Consider the following 11,342-nt stretch of genomic DNA (forward strand, 5'->3'; position numbering starts at 1 on the left):
CCGAAGCCTGCCTTCTAAAGTTGAGCGAAAGCAGGCCGACGGCGACGACAGGCTGGCGACGACAGGCGACAGGACGGAGGGGTGGGGCAGGGGTGGGGAAGGGGTGGGGAGGGGAGTCAGGAACACCTGACTGCACAAGGCATAGATAGAGGCATGAGCAGCGTGCTTGAGAGGACATCAGGGGACAAGCTCGAGGTGTACACCCTCCAAGCCAAGAAGGCAACTCCTCGTATGGTCCGCGACCTGGTGACCAAGGCTCTTGACGACGCCGAGGTCTTTGTCTTTGGGGAGCTCCTCGCCCTTCCCTCTGTACAGGCGGTACGTATGGGCCATTCCACTTGCTTCACCCCCACCTTGCTTGGCTATCCCCCCTCTCTCCGACCACCTCGCTATGTCTGGGCTCGGCTCGGCTCGGCTCGGCTCGGCCCGGCTCGGCTCGGCCCGGCTCGGCTCGGCCCGGCTCGGCCCGGGCTTCTATCGCATCGCACTCACACTCTACATGATCGGCGTGTGCTGCATATGTACTGACTGGTGGTGGTGGTTGCCTCTGGGTGGATGATGGGATGGACGGGACCGACGACGGGGACGATGGGGGACAATGGGGGACGATGGGGGACGATGGGGGACAATGGGGGACGATGGGGACGGGACGATCGATGCCACATACGCACCTACAGCTGGAAGAGACAGAGCACAAGCCATACCTCGACTTGCTGCATATCTTTGCCTACGGCAACCTCACACAGTATCGCACCTCGGCCGACGAGCTGTCGCTGCCTCAGCTGTCGGAGGCCCAGCTGCGCAAGCTCCGCCAGCTGACCCTGGTCTCGCTCGCTGCAGCATCGCCGACCATCACCTACGACGACATCAAAGCCGCGCTCGAGATGACCGAGACCCGTGCCATGGAGGACCTCATCATTGAGTGCATCTACGCCTCGCTCCTTGTTGGCAAGTTTGACCAGGCCAACTCGGTCCTCGTCATCGAGGCCTGCATGGGCCGCGACATGCGCCCAGCCGAGCTGCCGGAGACCATCGGCCACCTCGAGGCTTGGATCGCCCGCGCCAACGTTGTTCTTGGCGACCTCTCGGTCGCTGCCACCACCGCCGCAGACCAGACCGCCGCCGCCGAGGTCCTCGCTGCCGAGGTCTCCCAGGAGCACGACGAGCGCAAGCACCACATGGAGCTCTCCATCGAGCACGAGGTCCAAGCCCTGGCCGGCAAAGAGGGCTCCGAGCAGGGCCGACGCCAGCGCCGTCGCCTTGCCCCCTCGGCCATGCCGCATCCATCTCACCGTCGCTAGCCTAAATGCACTCCACGGCAACGTTGGCCGAGCTGCGGTAAGGCACTGCCGTGATCGGGCTGCCGAACTGGTCGATGGCCTTTACTCTCCGCGAGCCTGCCCCGCACTGACCCAACCGTGCTCCGTGATGCTCAGCTCAAAACGGCGACAGCTCCTGACGCTCACTCACCCCACTCAACAGACACCCCCCCCACCCCACAAACTCTCCATGAGCGGCACTATGCGGTCTGTGTGCGTACTGACGTCCGGCGGTGACTCGCAGGGAATGAACGCGGCACTGCGCGGAGTGGCCCGGGCGAGCCTGTCGGCAGGCGTCAAGGTCTTTGCGGTGTGGGACGGATACAAGGGACTGGTGGAGGGAGTCATGAGCGAGTTGTCGTGGTTGGACTGCTCCAACATGGTGGCTGCTGGTGGAACAAAGTACGGGACGGCACGATGTGCTCAATTTCGGACGGAAGAAGGCCGCCGCGCCGCTGTCGTCAATCTGGTCAAGGCCAATGCCGGCGCTCTGGTTGTCATCGGCGGCGATGGCTCGCTCACGGGCGCTTCCATCCTCGCTTCCGAGTGGGACGATCATGTGCAAAAGGCGGTGGCAAACGGCGAGCTGCCTCAGGACTTCGCTGCCGCTGCAGAGCTGCATGTCGTCGGCCTCGTTGGCTCGATCGACAACGACATGTTCGGCACTCACTTTACCATCGGCTGCGTCTCGGCCCTCCATCGCATCGTGGAGGCCGTCGACGCCATCCGCGCCACCGCGGCCTCGCACTCGCGGACCTTTGTCGTCGAAGTCATGGGCCGCAACTGCGGCTGGCTGGCGCTCATGGCCGGTCTCGCCACCCAGGCCGACTTTGTCTTTATCCCCGAGTCGCCGCCCTCGCCCTGCACCTCTACCTCGGTTCCCACGGTCTCGACCACCACCGGCGAGCTGCTCGAGTCGTGGGCCGCAACGCTAGTGGCCAAGCTGGCTCGTGTCGAAGGCAAGCGCTGGTCGGTCGTCATTGTCTCCGAGGGCGCTCACGACTGCAAGATGGAGCCCATCACTGCCGCCCGCATCAAGGAGGTCATCGAGGCCGAGCTCGGCCACGACACCCGCATCACCAAGCTAGGCCACGTTCAGCGCGGCGGTAAGCCGGCGGCCTTTGACCGATACATGTCGACCAACCTCGGCATTGCCGCCTTTGACGCCCTGGCAGGCTACGCCGCCGCCGGCCCGCCCGCGCCCGAGCCCGTCTACTTTGGCTGCTCAGACGCCTCGGTCTACCCGGTCGCCCTCCATCCAGCCGTCGCCGCCACCCGCAACGTCCACGACCTCGTTGCCGCCGGCAAGTACGACGACGCCATGGTTGCTCGCGGCGCCGAGTACCCACAGCTCTTCCGCATGCTCCGTACCCTCCTCCGCTCCGACCCGCACGACCGCTCCGCCCACGCCCTGCCTGACTACCGGGTCGCCATCATGCACGTCGGCGCACCGGCGCCCGGCATGAACGCCGCCGTTGCCACCCTGACTCGCATCTTCCTCGACGCCGGTGTCTCCGACGTCGTCGGCATCCACAATGGCTTCGAGGGCCTTGCCAAGGGCAAGACCTGCCCGCTCACTTGGGCCCACGTCCGAGAGTGGGTTCCCGAGGGCGGCGCCAAGCTCGGCACCACCCGCACTCTGCCCGCCGACCTTGCGCCCGCCGGCACCCCGCCGGACAAGGCTCTCGAGTGGCTTATCCCGCACCTCTCGGCCTTTAACGCCCTTGTCATCATCGGCGGTTTCGAGGCTGCGTCGATCCTCGTCGACCTCGCTGATGCCGCGCCGCGCCTCTGGCCGCACCTCTCCGGCATGCTCATTCCGGCCACCATCTCCAACAACGTGCCATGCACCCAGTACTCAATCGGCACAGACACTGCGCTGAACGCCATCGTCGAGGCCTGTGACCGCGTCAAGCAGTCGGCCTACTCTTCAGCCCACAGGGTTTTTGTCGTCGAAGTTATGGGCGCCCGCTGCGGCTTCCTCGCCACCATGGCCGGCCTCGCCGCAGGTGCTGAAAAGGTCTACACCCACGAGCGTGGTATCTCCGCCGCCGCCATCCTCGCCGACGTCAAGGACTTTTGCGCCCGCTTCACTGCCTCAACCGAGTCCAACACCCCACGCTCTGCTCTCGTCATCACCGCCAACGCTGCATCGGAAACGTACACCACCCCGATGATGTGCGCGCTGTACGAGGCCGAGAGTGACGGCATTTTCTCCGTCCGCGCCTCCGTCCTCGGCTACCTGCAGCAAGGCGGCTCGCCGACTCCGCTCGACCGCATCCGCGGCATCGAGCTGGCTGCGGCCTCGGCCGCCCGCATCCTCGAGCTCCGCGACTCCACCGACACTGCCTTTCTGGTCTGCGGTACCTCCGAGTCTGCCGTCATCTTTTCCGACATGTCCTCCCTCGACGGCTCCATGGATCGCGCAAACCGGCGTCCGCGTTGCCAGTGGTGGGACGATCTCGCCACCCGCAACATCTCCATCACCTCAGCCGAGACCGAGCCGCACCCCGACTTTGCCCCCGGCTTTGCCCCCGTCACCAGCGCTGGGCCGTCCGCCCCTTGATGGCGCGAGTAGAGCACAGTAACATCCACACCACGGATTCCCATCTGTTCGATCCCTGCGTCAACTTCCTGACCCGGAACCTTCCGATCACATCGCGCTGCAGTCAGCAGGGGCGGGGGGGCGGGGGGGGGGGGGGGCAGCTGTGGTGCAACTATCAAGTTATTCCCACAAAGGGCTTGTCCACAAAAATTTCAAACTTTTGCGCGCCGCGGGCAAACGCCAACCATTCCGCCCGCTCAACGCGCCCAGAGCCACCACACGCACCTTGCCGACAAGCCGACGACGACATACACCACCTGTCCCCCCCTCCCCTCCCCCCCCCCGCCATCCCTCCCCCACTTATCCCTCTCCACCCACACCCTACTCCGCTTGTACCACCTTCCTTCCACCTGGTCATTCTCCTCGTATCGAGCCATGAGTGCTGACGCTGTCCTCCGGGGCTTGGCTGGTGACACCAAGGCCAGACTGGCGGCACTTGGCCAAGCGCAAAGTTTGTCGCCTAGCGATTGGGAGGAGAGCGCAGAGAGCATGGCGTACTATCTGGAAACGACGATCGGCGATGCCAATCCCAAGGTGGCGAGTCTGTCTGCTAATGTGGTCCTTCTCTTTCTCGCTGCCCTCCCTCCTCTTGCCGCCGAGGCTTATGCCTCTGGCCTGCTACCTCCGCTTACTGCTCGTCTGGGTGATGGCAAGGAGTCGGTTCGCCAGGCTGCACTGGATGCTCTGCTCGGCATGGTGGCGTACAAGAGCCCTCGGCTGGTCTTCACGGCCGTCATCGATGCCATCAAGGCGAACACCCGCTCGTGGCATGTTCGTGAAGAGGGCATGCGGCTGCTAGTTCTTGTCGTTGCCGCCCATGGCCCCGCCGCTGTCGACTTTGCCGCCGCCTTTCCTGTCGTCCTCGAAAACTGCGCCCACTCGCACCCGGCCGTCCGCGAGATGGCTGCCCTTGCGCTGGAGACCTTGTACCGGTACTGGGGCAACTCGCTCCTGACCCAGTTGGCGGACACGGGCCTTATCGGCAGCTCGATTAAGTCCTCGCTCACCGAGCGCCTGGCATCCGTTGAGCTTCACCCGGACGCATCGCTCCACCAGTCGGCGGCACCAAACACGCCCATGCGCGATGCACGGTCGCAGCGCAAGTCGTCGGGCGGCTTCACGCCCTCGCTCTCGCGCTCGCTGCGGACCAAGCGGAAGCGCCGGTCGTCGGCCTCGCGCAAGCCGGGGTGTTCCGAGTCCTCGTCGCGTCCAGGCTCGTCGAGCTCGGCGACCTCACCGCGTGCGGCCTCAGATCGCGCGCTCTCGGCTTCGACGTCGCCGGCCTCAGTCTCATCCGAGACCTCAGAGTCTGCCGCGCCGGTCCGTGTCGGCTCGGACCGCGAGCTTGCCTCGATATTTGACGCCATCCGCACCCCGCTGCTTGATGCCAAGACTGCGGCGTGGACCGATCGCGTTGCAGCGCTCGTCAAGCTTCAGGGCCTGGTCGTTGGCGGCGCGGCACAGTATCCGAGCTTCCACTCGGGCCTGGCCTCGCTCCGGGCGCCGCTCACCGAGCAGCTCTCTGACCTTAGGTCTAAGGTGACCAAGGCGGCGTGCACCACACTTGTTTGCCTTGCCGAGTCGCTCGGCTCAGGCTTTGAGTCGCACGCCGACCACTTTGTGCCTGCCCTCTTCAAGCTCCTTCCCTCCTCCAAGGCGGCCATCTCCGAGCCTGCCGACCATGCCATTCGGGCCATTATCCGCGCTTCGACGCTCTCGGCCGCCATCGGCCGCATCCTCGCTGCGGTCACCGGCAAGTCCACTGTGCTCCGTAAGTACTGTGCTGCGTACATGGTCCTTCTTCTTCAGACATACTCGACCGACGAGCTTCGCTCTCGCGGCGACGCTCTCTGTTCCGCCATCCGCGCAGCCATTGCCGACGCTCTACCCGAGGTCCGTGCTGCCGGTCGCCAGGCCTACTGGGCATTTGAAGCTCATTTTCCGTCGCCAGCTGGCCGTCTTCTTGCCTCTCTTGACAGCGCCACTCAAGGACGCATCGCTGATGCCAAGGGCGACACCACGGCGCTGCGTCCCTCAGCATCGTCGCGGCCAGCATCGACTCCCGGCCGCGCCCGGCCGCGCCCGGGCGTTACCTCGTCCGGCCGCACGGGTGCCGCTTCGTCGTCATCTCGTGCTGTTGCTGACAGCGACGGACCGCCGCCGCGTCCGACCTCAAAGTCGCGCCGCCGCCGTCGATCCATGGGAGTCTTTGCGCATCCGCCGCCGTCCTCGACTGCAGCATCCGATCGAGGCGAGGCAGAGTTGGTCACCGCTCCAGGTCCTGCTACGGCAGCTCCTGTGCCTCAACCCTCTGCCTCGCGGCCTCACCGGGCGTCGAGCTCGTTCCCGGCCGCCGACACTCCGGTGCTCTCGTATGAGGAGCTTGCGGCGCGTCTCAAGTCCAACAGCCGATCGTCCAAGGCGGCGTCGTCATTGCGGAGCAAGCGGTCGATGAGCTCGTCGACACGGGCTGCGCAGGCTGCGCTTGACGCAGCTGCGTCCATCGAGGACCAGCTGGCTCAGGTCCGCTCGCGCTCGTCGCGCCGTTCGGCCACGGCCAGTGGCCCGCTCCTCTCACACGCAGCAGCATCTGCTGCTGCACTCCCGCCACGCCACCAGCCGCCGACCGAACCTTCGCAAGCCGAAGTCGGCACCAGCGCGGGTCCGCCGCGCTCGAGCCAGCGGCGGCAAAAGTCGAAACGTCGCGACTCGTACGATCCGGCCGCTTACGCGGCGACGCCGCAAAAAAAGGAGCCGGCCGAGACAAAGGCGGCAGCTGTGGAACGTGCTCCATCTCAGCCGCAGCCACAGCCTCAGGCGCAGCCGCAGTCGCGGTCGCGGTCGCGGTCGCGGTCGCGGTCTTCGCTCAAGTCGGTCAAGTCACGCCGGGCATCGCTTGCCCGCGGCCTCGGCCCCAGCGGCAAGGAAAATGCTGCTCATCACGCCAACAGTCAGGCCCAGGCTCAGGCTGCGGCGTTGCAGACTGCGGGTAAGAAGGAGAGCGGCGGATCGGAGAAGTCGCGACTGGGCGACATTCTCGGCCGGGCACAGGAGAACGAGTGGGCGGTCCGTGTCGATGCTTTCCGTGAGCTGCGGGCTTTCTTCTCGGACCACGCTTCATGGCTTCAGCGCTCGTCAGGCGGAGTCGGTTCGCGGTATGAGCGGATCATGCGAGTGTTTGTGGCCAAGCTCGACGATCCGCACCACCGAGTGGTCATGGCGGCCATGGCAGCGCTCGGCGCGCTGCTGGAGGCGCACGCCAAGCCGCTGGAGGGCTGGCTCGATCAGGTGATCCCGCTCCTGCTTAAGGCCAAGGCCTCGCCCAAGACCTCGCTGGTGGCAGGCGCGGCGTCGCTCATCGGCCTCATGCCGGGCGCGTTTGAGCTCAGCGTACTCGCCGAGGTCATGACTCGTGCGCTCGGCTCGCCGCTGCCTGTGGTACGGACCGAAGCCATCACCTGGTTTACGCTTCGGCTCCGCAACGCGCGCACCGAGACGCTCAAGGTCTTGGCCGAGCACAGCCTGTGCGCGTCACTCATTGAGAAGCTCATGCCGTGCTGCACCGAGAAGACGCTCACCCTGCGCAAGAGTGCGCGGTCGCTGATGACTGCGGTGAGCGACGGGCTCGACTCGGCCTTTTCCACCGCGCTCGCCAGCCTCCCGCTAGTGCTGCAGTACCAGGTGAGCACCGTGCTTGATGCAGGTGTTGCACCGGCAGTCTCGCCGGCCCACGTTGACATCTCGTCGGACCTGGACGACCTCGATCTCGACACGAGCTTGTCGGCCGAGCCCGAGACTGTGCCGCTGCCGCGGCAGCGGGCGCCCAGCAGAGGTGGGCTCGGCAGGCCTATCGTCGCGGCCATGGCCAACAAGCGGGCGGCACCCAGCCTCTCGGGTGTGCTCAAGGCTTTGATGCGTGATGTGCGCGAGGGAAACCATGCGAACGAGCTTGCGCAGCTGAGCAAGATGGTCGCCAACGGCAGTGTAACCGACTCGTGCTTTGGACAGGTCTTCCTGGTCCTCTCGGACGTGTTGGGCAAGACGCAGTGCGCAGAGACCCGGCTTGGGGCTGTGGCCGCGCTCCACGCGCTCATCACCCACTGCACCCATGCGTTTGAGAACTACCTCAACGTGGGTGTGCAGGCGCTGCTGGAGGCGTATGTGACGGGGCCTGACAGCGGGGCGCACAACGTGGCGGCCGGCGTGGTGAGCGCGCTGAACGATCTGCTTGCGGCGCTGCCAGTGGCGCGGTCGTTTGACGTCCTCACGCCGCTCGTCCTCACCTCGACCAAGAGCTCTGTCCTCTGCCTGGCCATTCGACTGCTGTCGACGGCGGTGGCGCGGGCGGCACCCAAGGTGCTGTTCACCCAGCTGCGGGCCTTTCTGCCCGGCCTTCTCGACGCGTTCCAGAATCCGTCGACAGACGTGCGCAAGGCTGTGGTCTTTACACTTGTGGAAGCGTACATGGTGCTTGGTGAGTCACTGATGCCGTGCCTCTCGGAGCTCTCGTCGTCGCAGCTCAAGCTCGTCACCATCTACATCAACCGTCGGAAGGAGCAGAGTGTCCGCTGACATGCAGGAGGCGGCGACAAATGAACAAGTCATGTATCCTGGTCGTGAGCGCTCATCCGTCTTGGAGACGGAGGACCGAGACGTCAAAGTTGTCGGGCGCGTGCTCGGCCACAAGCGTTGCAAGCGCCATCTTGTTGGCGCGGACGGAGCGGCCGGCAAGCTCGTAGAGCGAGCAGAGGTTGGCAATGAGGGTGGGGTTCATGTTGCGGGCCGGCGCGGCCTTAATGATGTTCTCGATAGACTTGAGCGCCTTGTCGAGATGCCCGGCGTAGAGCCAGCAAAGAGCGCGGTTGTTGGCGGCTGCGGCCTTGGCGCACTCGGACCAGGGCGTGGCACCGCTGTCGTGGCTCTTTTCGACCTCGACGTATAGGTCGAGTGCGCGCTGATAGCAAAGCGCGCCAGCGGCGTACTGGCCCTGGGCAACAGCCACGTACCCGCGGTTGATGTGGGTGATAGGGACCGAGTCGGCCGGAGTGCCGGCGGCATCCAGCAGCTCTTCGGCCTTGGCAAAGACGCAGCCTGCGGCGGCGACGTGGCCGACGGTGAGGTACAGCCTGCCGAGGCCGGCAAGCACGCCGGGGTCTTCGCTGCGGAGCGGGTAGAGCTGGTCCTTGTACAGAGCAATGGCGAGGAGGTGCTCGTCGCGGGCGACGTAGATCGAGATGAGCGAGACAATAACAAGCACCTCGCGCTCCTCCCATAGTTCGAGGCTGGCCTCGCACGGCGCGACGTTGTCGAGGAGGAGGTGCAGCATGTCGCCGGGCGGGGCGAGCAGGACAAGGTCAAGCGGGAGTTCTCTGTGCCCGCTCGCGGCAGCCGACTCGGCGCTGGACCCTGCGGATGCCTCGAGGCGTTCGCGCTTGGACCGGACGTACTCGAGCAGCGAGCAGTGGGCTGCGGCGGCGACCGAGGTCTCTGCGAGATGGAACGCGAGCTGGACGGCGATGAGGCGGACGACAAACGGGAGAAACGAGCCGGTCTCACCGTCTGTGTACTCGTCAGGGTATGACGAGTAGCGGAAGAGCGAGTCTGGGGCGGCCAGCAGCGGTGCGACTTCCGAGTCTGCGATGGTGAACATGCGGAGCTTGACCAAGGCGATGGCGCGCGCAGTCCGCAGCTCGACCATCTCATGGGGCTTGAGCTTGGCATTCTCGTCCATGAGTAGCAGTTGGGTGAGGACAACGACGTCGCCCCAAGCACCGGCTTCTGCCAGAATCTTGACAGAGGCGCGCTCAGGGGCGACCGAGGCCATCGAAGTCCGCTTTGTCCGCGCTGCCGATACGTGCTGGATGCCGAGCTGCCTGCTCAGCTCAGACATAAGCGGGAGGGCGGTGATTGGCGGCGCGAGCGGGAGATCCGCCAGCGACGTCGGCGGCAGGTCACGACGTCCTGGCGCGCCCGCGCCCGCAGCATACCGTCCATGCGACTCTGACGCTTCCGTCGATCGCTCCGAGAGGATAAACTCGGACGAGTCTGCGGTCGATGCCCTCGGCGGGAACGAGAGCCGAGCCGCCTCCTTGGAGCGTGTGCGAACACGGACTCTCCGCCCGTCAGACCCGCCTCCACCTCCGTCTTGGTCCCCGCCCGTCCCCGACCTCCCTCTCGCCTTGCTCTTGCCCTTCTCCTTGTTCTTGGGCGACCGCAGCCGTGCCGCCAGCCGCTGCCGCATGCTCTCCTTGCCACCGCCACCACCGTCTGAGCTCATGCTGTGAGTGGGGTGACGCGAGGTGAGGGTGTATGAGTGTGGTGTGTGTGTGGGGGGGGAGGGGTGTTGGTGAATCGTCGAAGGGGCTGTCACCTGCTGGAGCGGAGCCCATTCGACCACGAGTGGCATGTGATGATGGGTGGCATGTGATGATGGGTGGCATGTGATGATGGGTGGCATGTGATGATGGGTGGCATGTGATGGGTGGCATGTGATGATGGGTGGCATGTGATGATGGGTGGCATGTGATGATGGGTGGCATGTGATGGGTGGCATGTGATGGGTGGCATGTGATGATGGGTGGCAGGTGGTGATGGGTGGCATGTGATGGGTGGCAGGTGGTGATGGGTGGCATGTGATGATGGGTGGCATGTGATGATGGGTGGCAGGTGATGATGGGTGGCAGGTGGTGATGGGTGGTGGTGGGTGATGATGGGTGATGATGGGTGATGATGGGTGATGATGGGTGGTGGTGGGTGATGATGGGTGATGATGGGTGATGATGGGTGGTGACGGGTGATGGATGACAGGTGATGGTTACTGGCAGGTGATGATGGGTGGTCGCTTGGCCCAATGGTTGCTATCGTTCAAACCAATGATTATCGTTTGTGGGATGTGGTACCATTCTGGCGCGCGATCGTTTCCCGCCAAAACCCCCGCCACCACCAAGCCACACACCCCTCCCTTCCCCCCCCCCCCCTTGTGAAAGTAGCAGGGTCTCTGTACATGCTGTTTCCTGCACATTCTCGCTTGCGGGTAGTGGTGGGTGTGGGGAATGGTCGTGGCTTCCCCTCCAGACCAGGCGCCAGCATGTGCTGCATGGCCTCCTTCGAGGGCACCACCCTCTCCACCTCGCCCGTCCCACACCGCCCGTCACCCACATGGGACGAGCAGCTGACATGGTCCATCTCAGTACGCCCCCCCTCCCAACTGCAACTGTCTAGGACATAGCCGATGGCCAAAGGGACACTGCGCACGAGGACGTGACCACCCAAACCGGCGAGACGCCGTGATGTCCATAAGTCTAATCGAGACTACACAAATGAGCATGCCTACATAAGACAGATAACTGGCCTTAAATGTATGATCTGCGAAACAACGTAACCGATGATTTTTTCGCTAAGAATATTATAAAACTCCA

General features: G+C 64.7%; 4 protein-coding genes across 4 annotated transcripts; 3 read left to right on the forward strand and 1 right to left on the reverse strand.

Annotated features, from left to right (window-relative positions):
• Positions 1–94: 94 nt before the first annotated feature.
• AMSG_02009 (COP9 signalosome complex subunit 7a) lies at positions 95–1,301 on the forward strand (the record flags this gene model as incomplete). The annotated part of the gene is made up of 2 exons (XM_013905588.1): positions 95–318; positions 678–1,301. Exons 1-2 carry the CDS (start codon positions 154–156, stop codon positions 1,299–1,301), a joined length of 789 nt encoding a protein of 262 aa, XP_013761042.1. The 5' UTR covers positions 95–153.
• A 204-nt stretch (positions 1,302–1,505) lies between these two features.
• AMSG_02010 (6-phosphofructokinase) lies at positions 1,506–3,885 on the forward strand (the record flags this gene model as incomplete). The annotated part of the gene is made up of 1 exon (XM_013905589.1): positions 1,506–3,885. The coding sequence occupies exon 1, from the start codon at positions 1,510–1,512 to the stop codon at positions 3,883–3,885; it is 2,376 nt and encodes a 791-aa protein (XP_013761043.1). The 5' UTR covers positions 1,506–1,509.
• A 528-nt stretch (positions 3,886–4,413) lies between these two features.
• On the forward strand, positions 4,414–8,634 carry AMSG_02011 (uncharacterized protein; the record flags this gene model as incomplete). Its single annotated transcript, XM_013905590.1, has 1 exon — positions 4,414–8,634. The coding sequence occupies one exon, from the start codon at positions 4,414–4,416 to the stop codon at positions 8,494–8,496; it is 4,083 nt and encodes a 1,360-aa protein (XP_013761044.1). The 3' UTR covers positions 8,497–8,634.
• On the reverse strand, positions 8,351–10,201 carry AMSG_02012 (tetratricopeptide repeat protein 15; the record flags this gene model as incomplete). The annotated part of the gene is made up of 1 exon (XM_013905591.1): positions 8,351–10,201. One exon carries the CDS (start codon positions 10,199–10,201, stop codon positions 8,549–8,551), a length of 1,653 nt encoding a protein of 550 aa, XP_013761045.1. The 3' UTR covers positions 8,351–8,548.
• Between the last annotated feature and the right edge of the window lie 1,141 nt (positions 10,202–11,342).

Source organism: Thecamonas trahens (genome assembly GCF_000142905.1).
Source record: "Thecamonas trahens ATCC 50062 unplaced genomic scaffold supercont1.8, whole genome shotgun sequence".
Classification (NCBI taxonomy): domain Eukaryota; order Apusomonadida; family Apusomonadidae; genus Thecamonas; species Thecamonas trahens.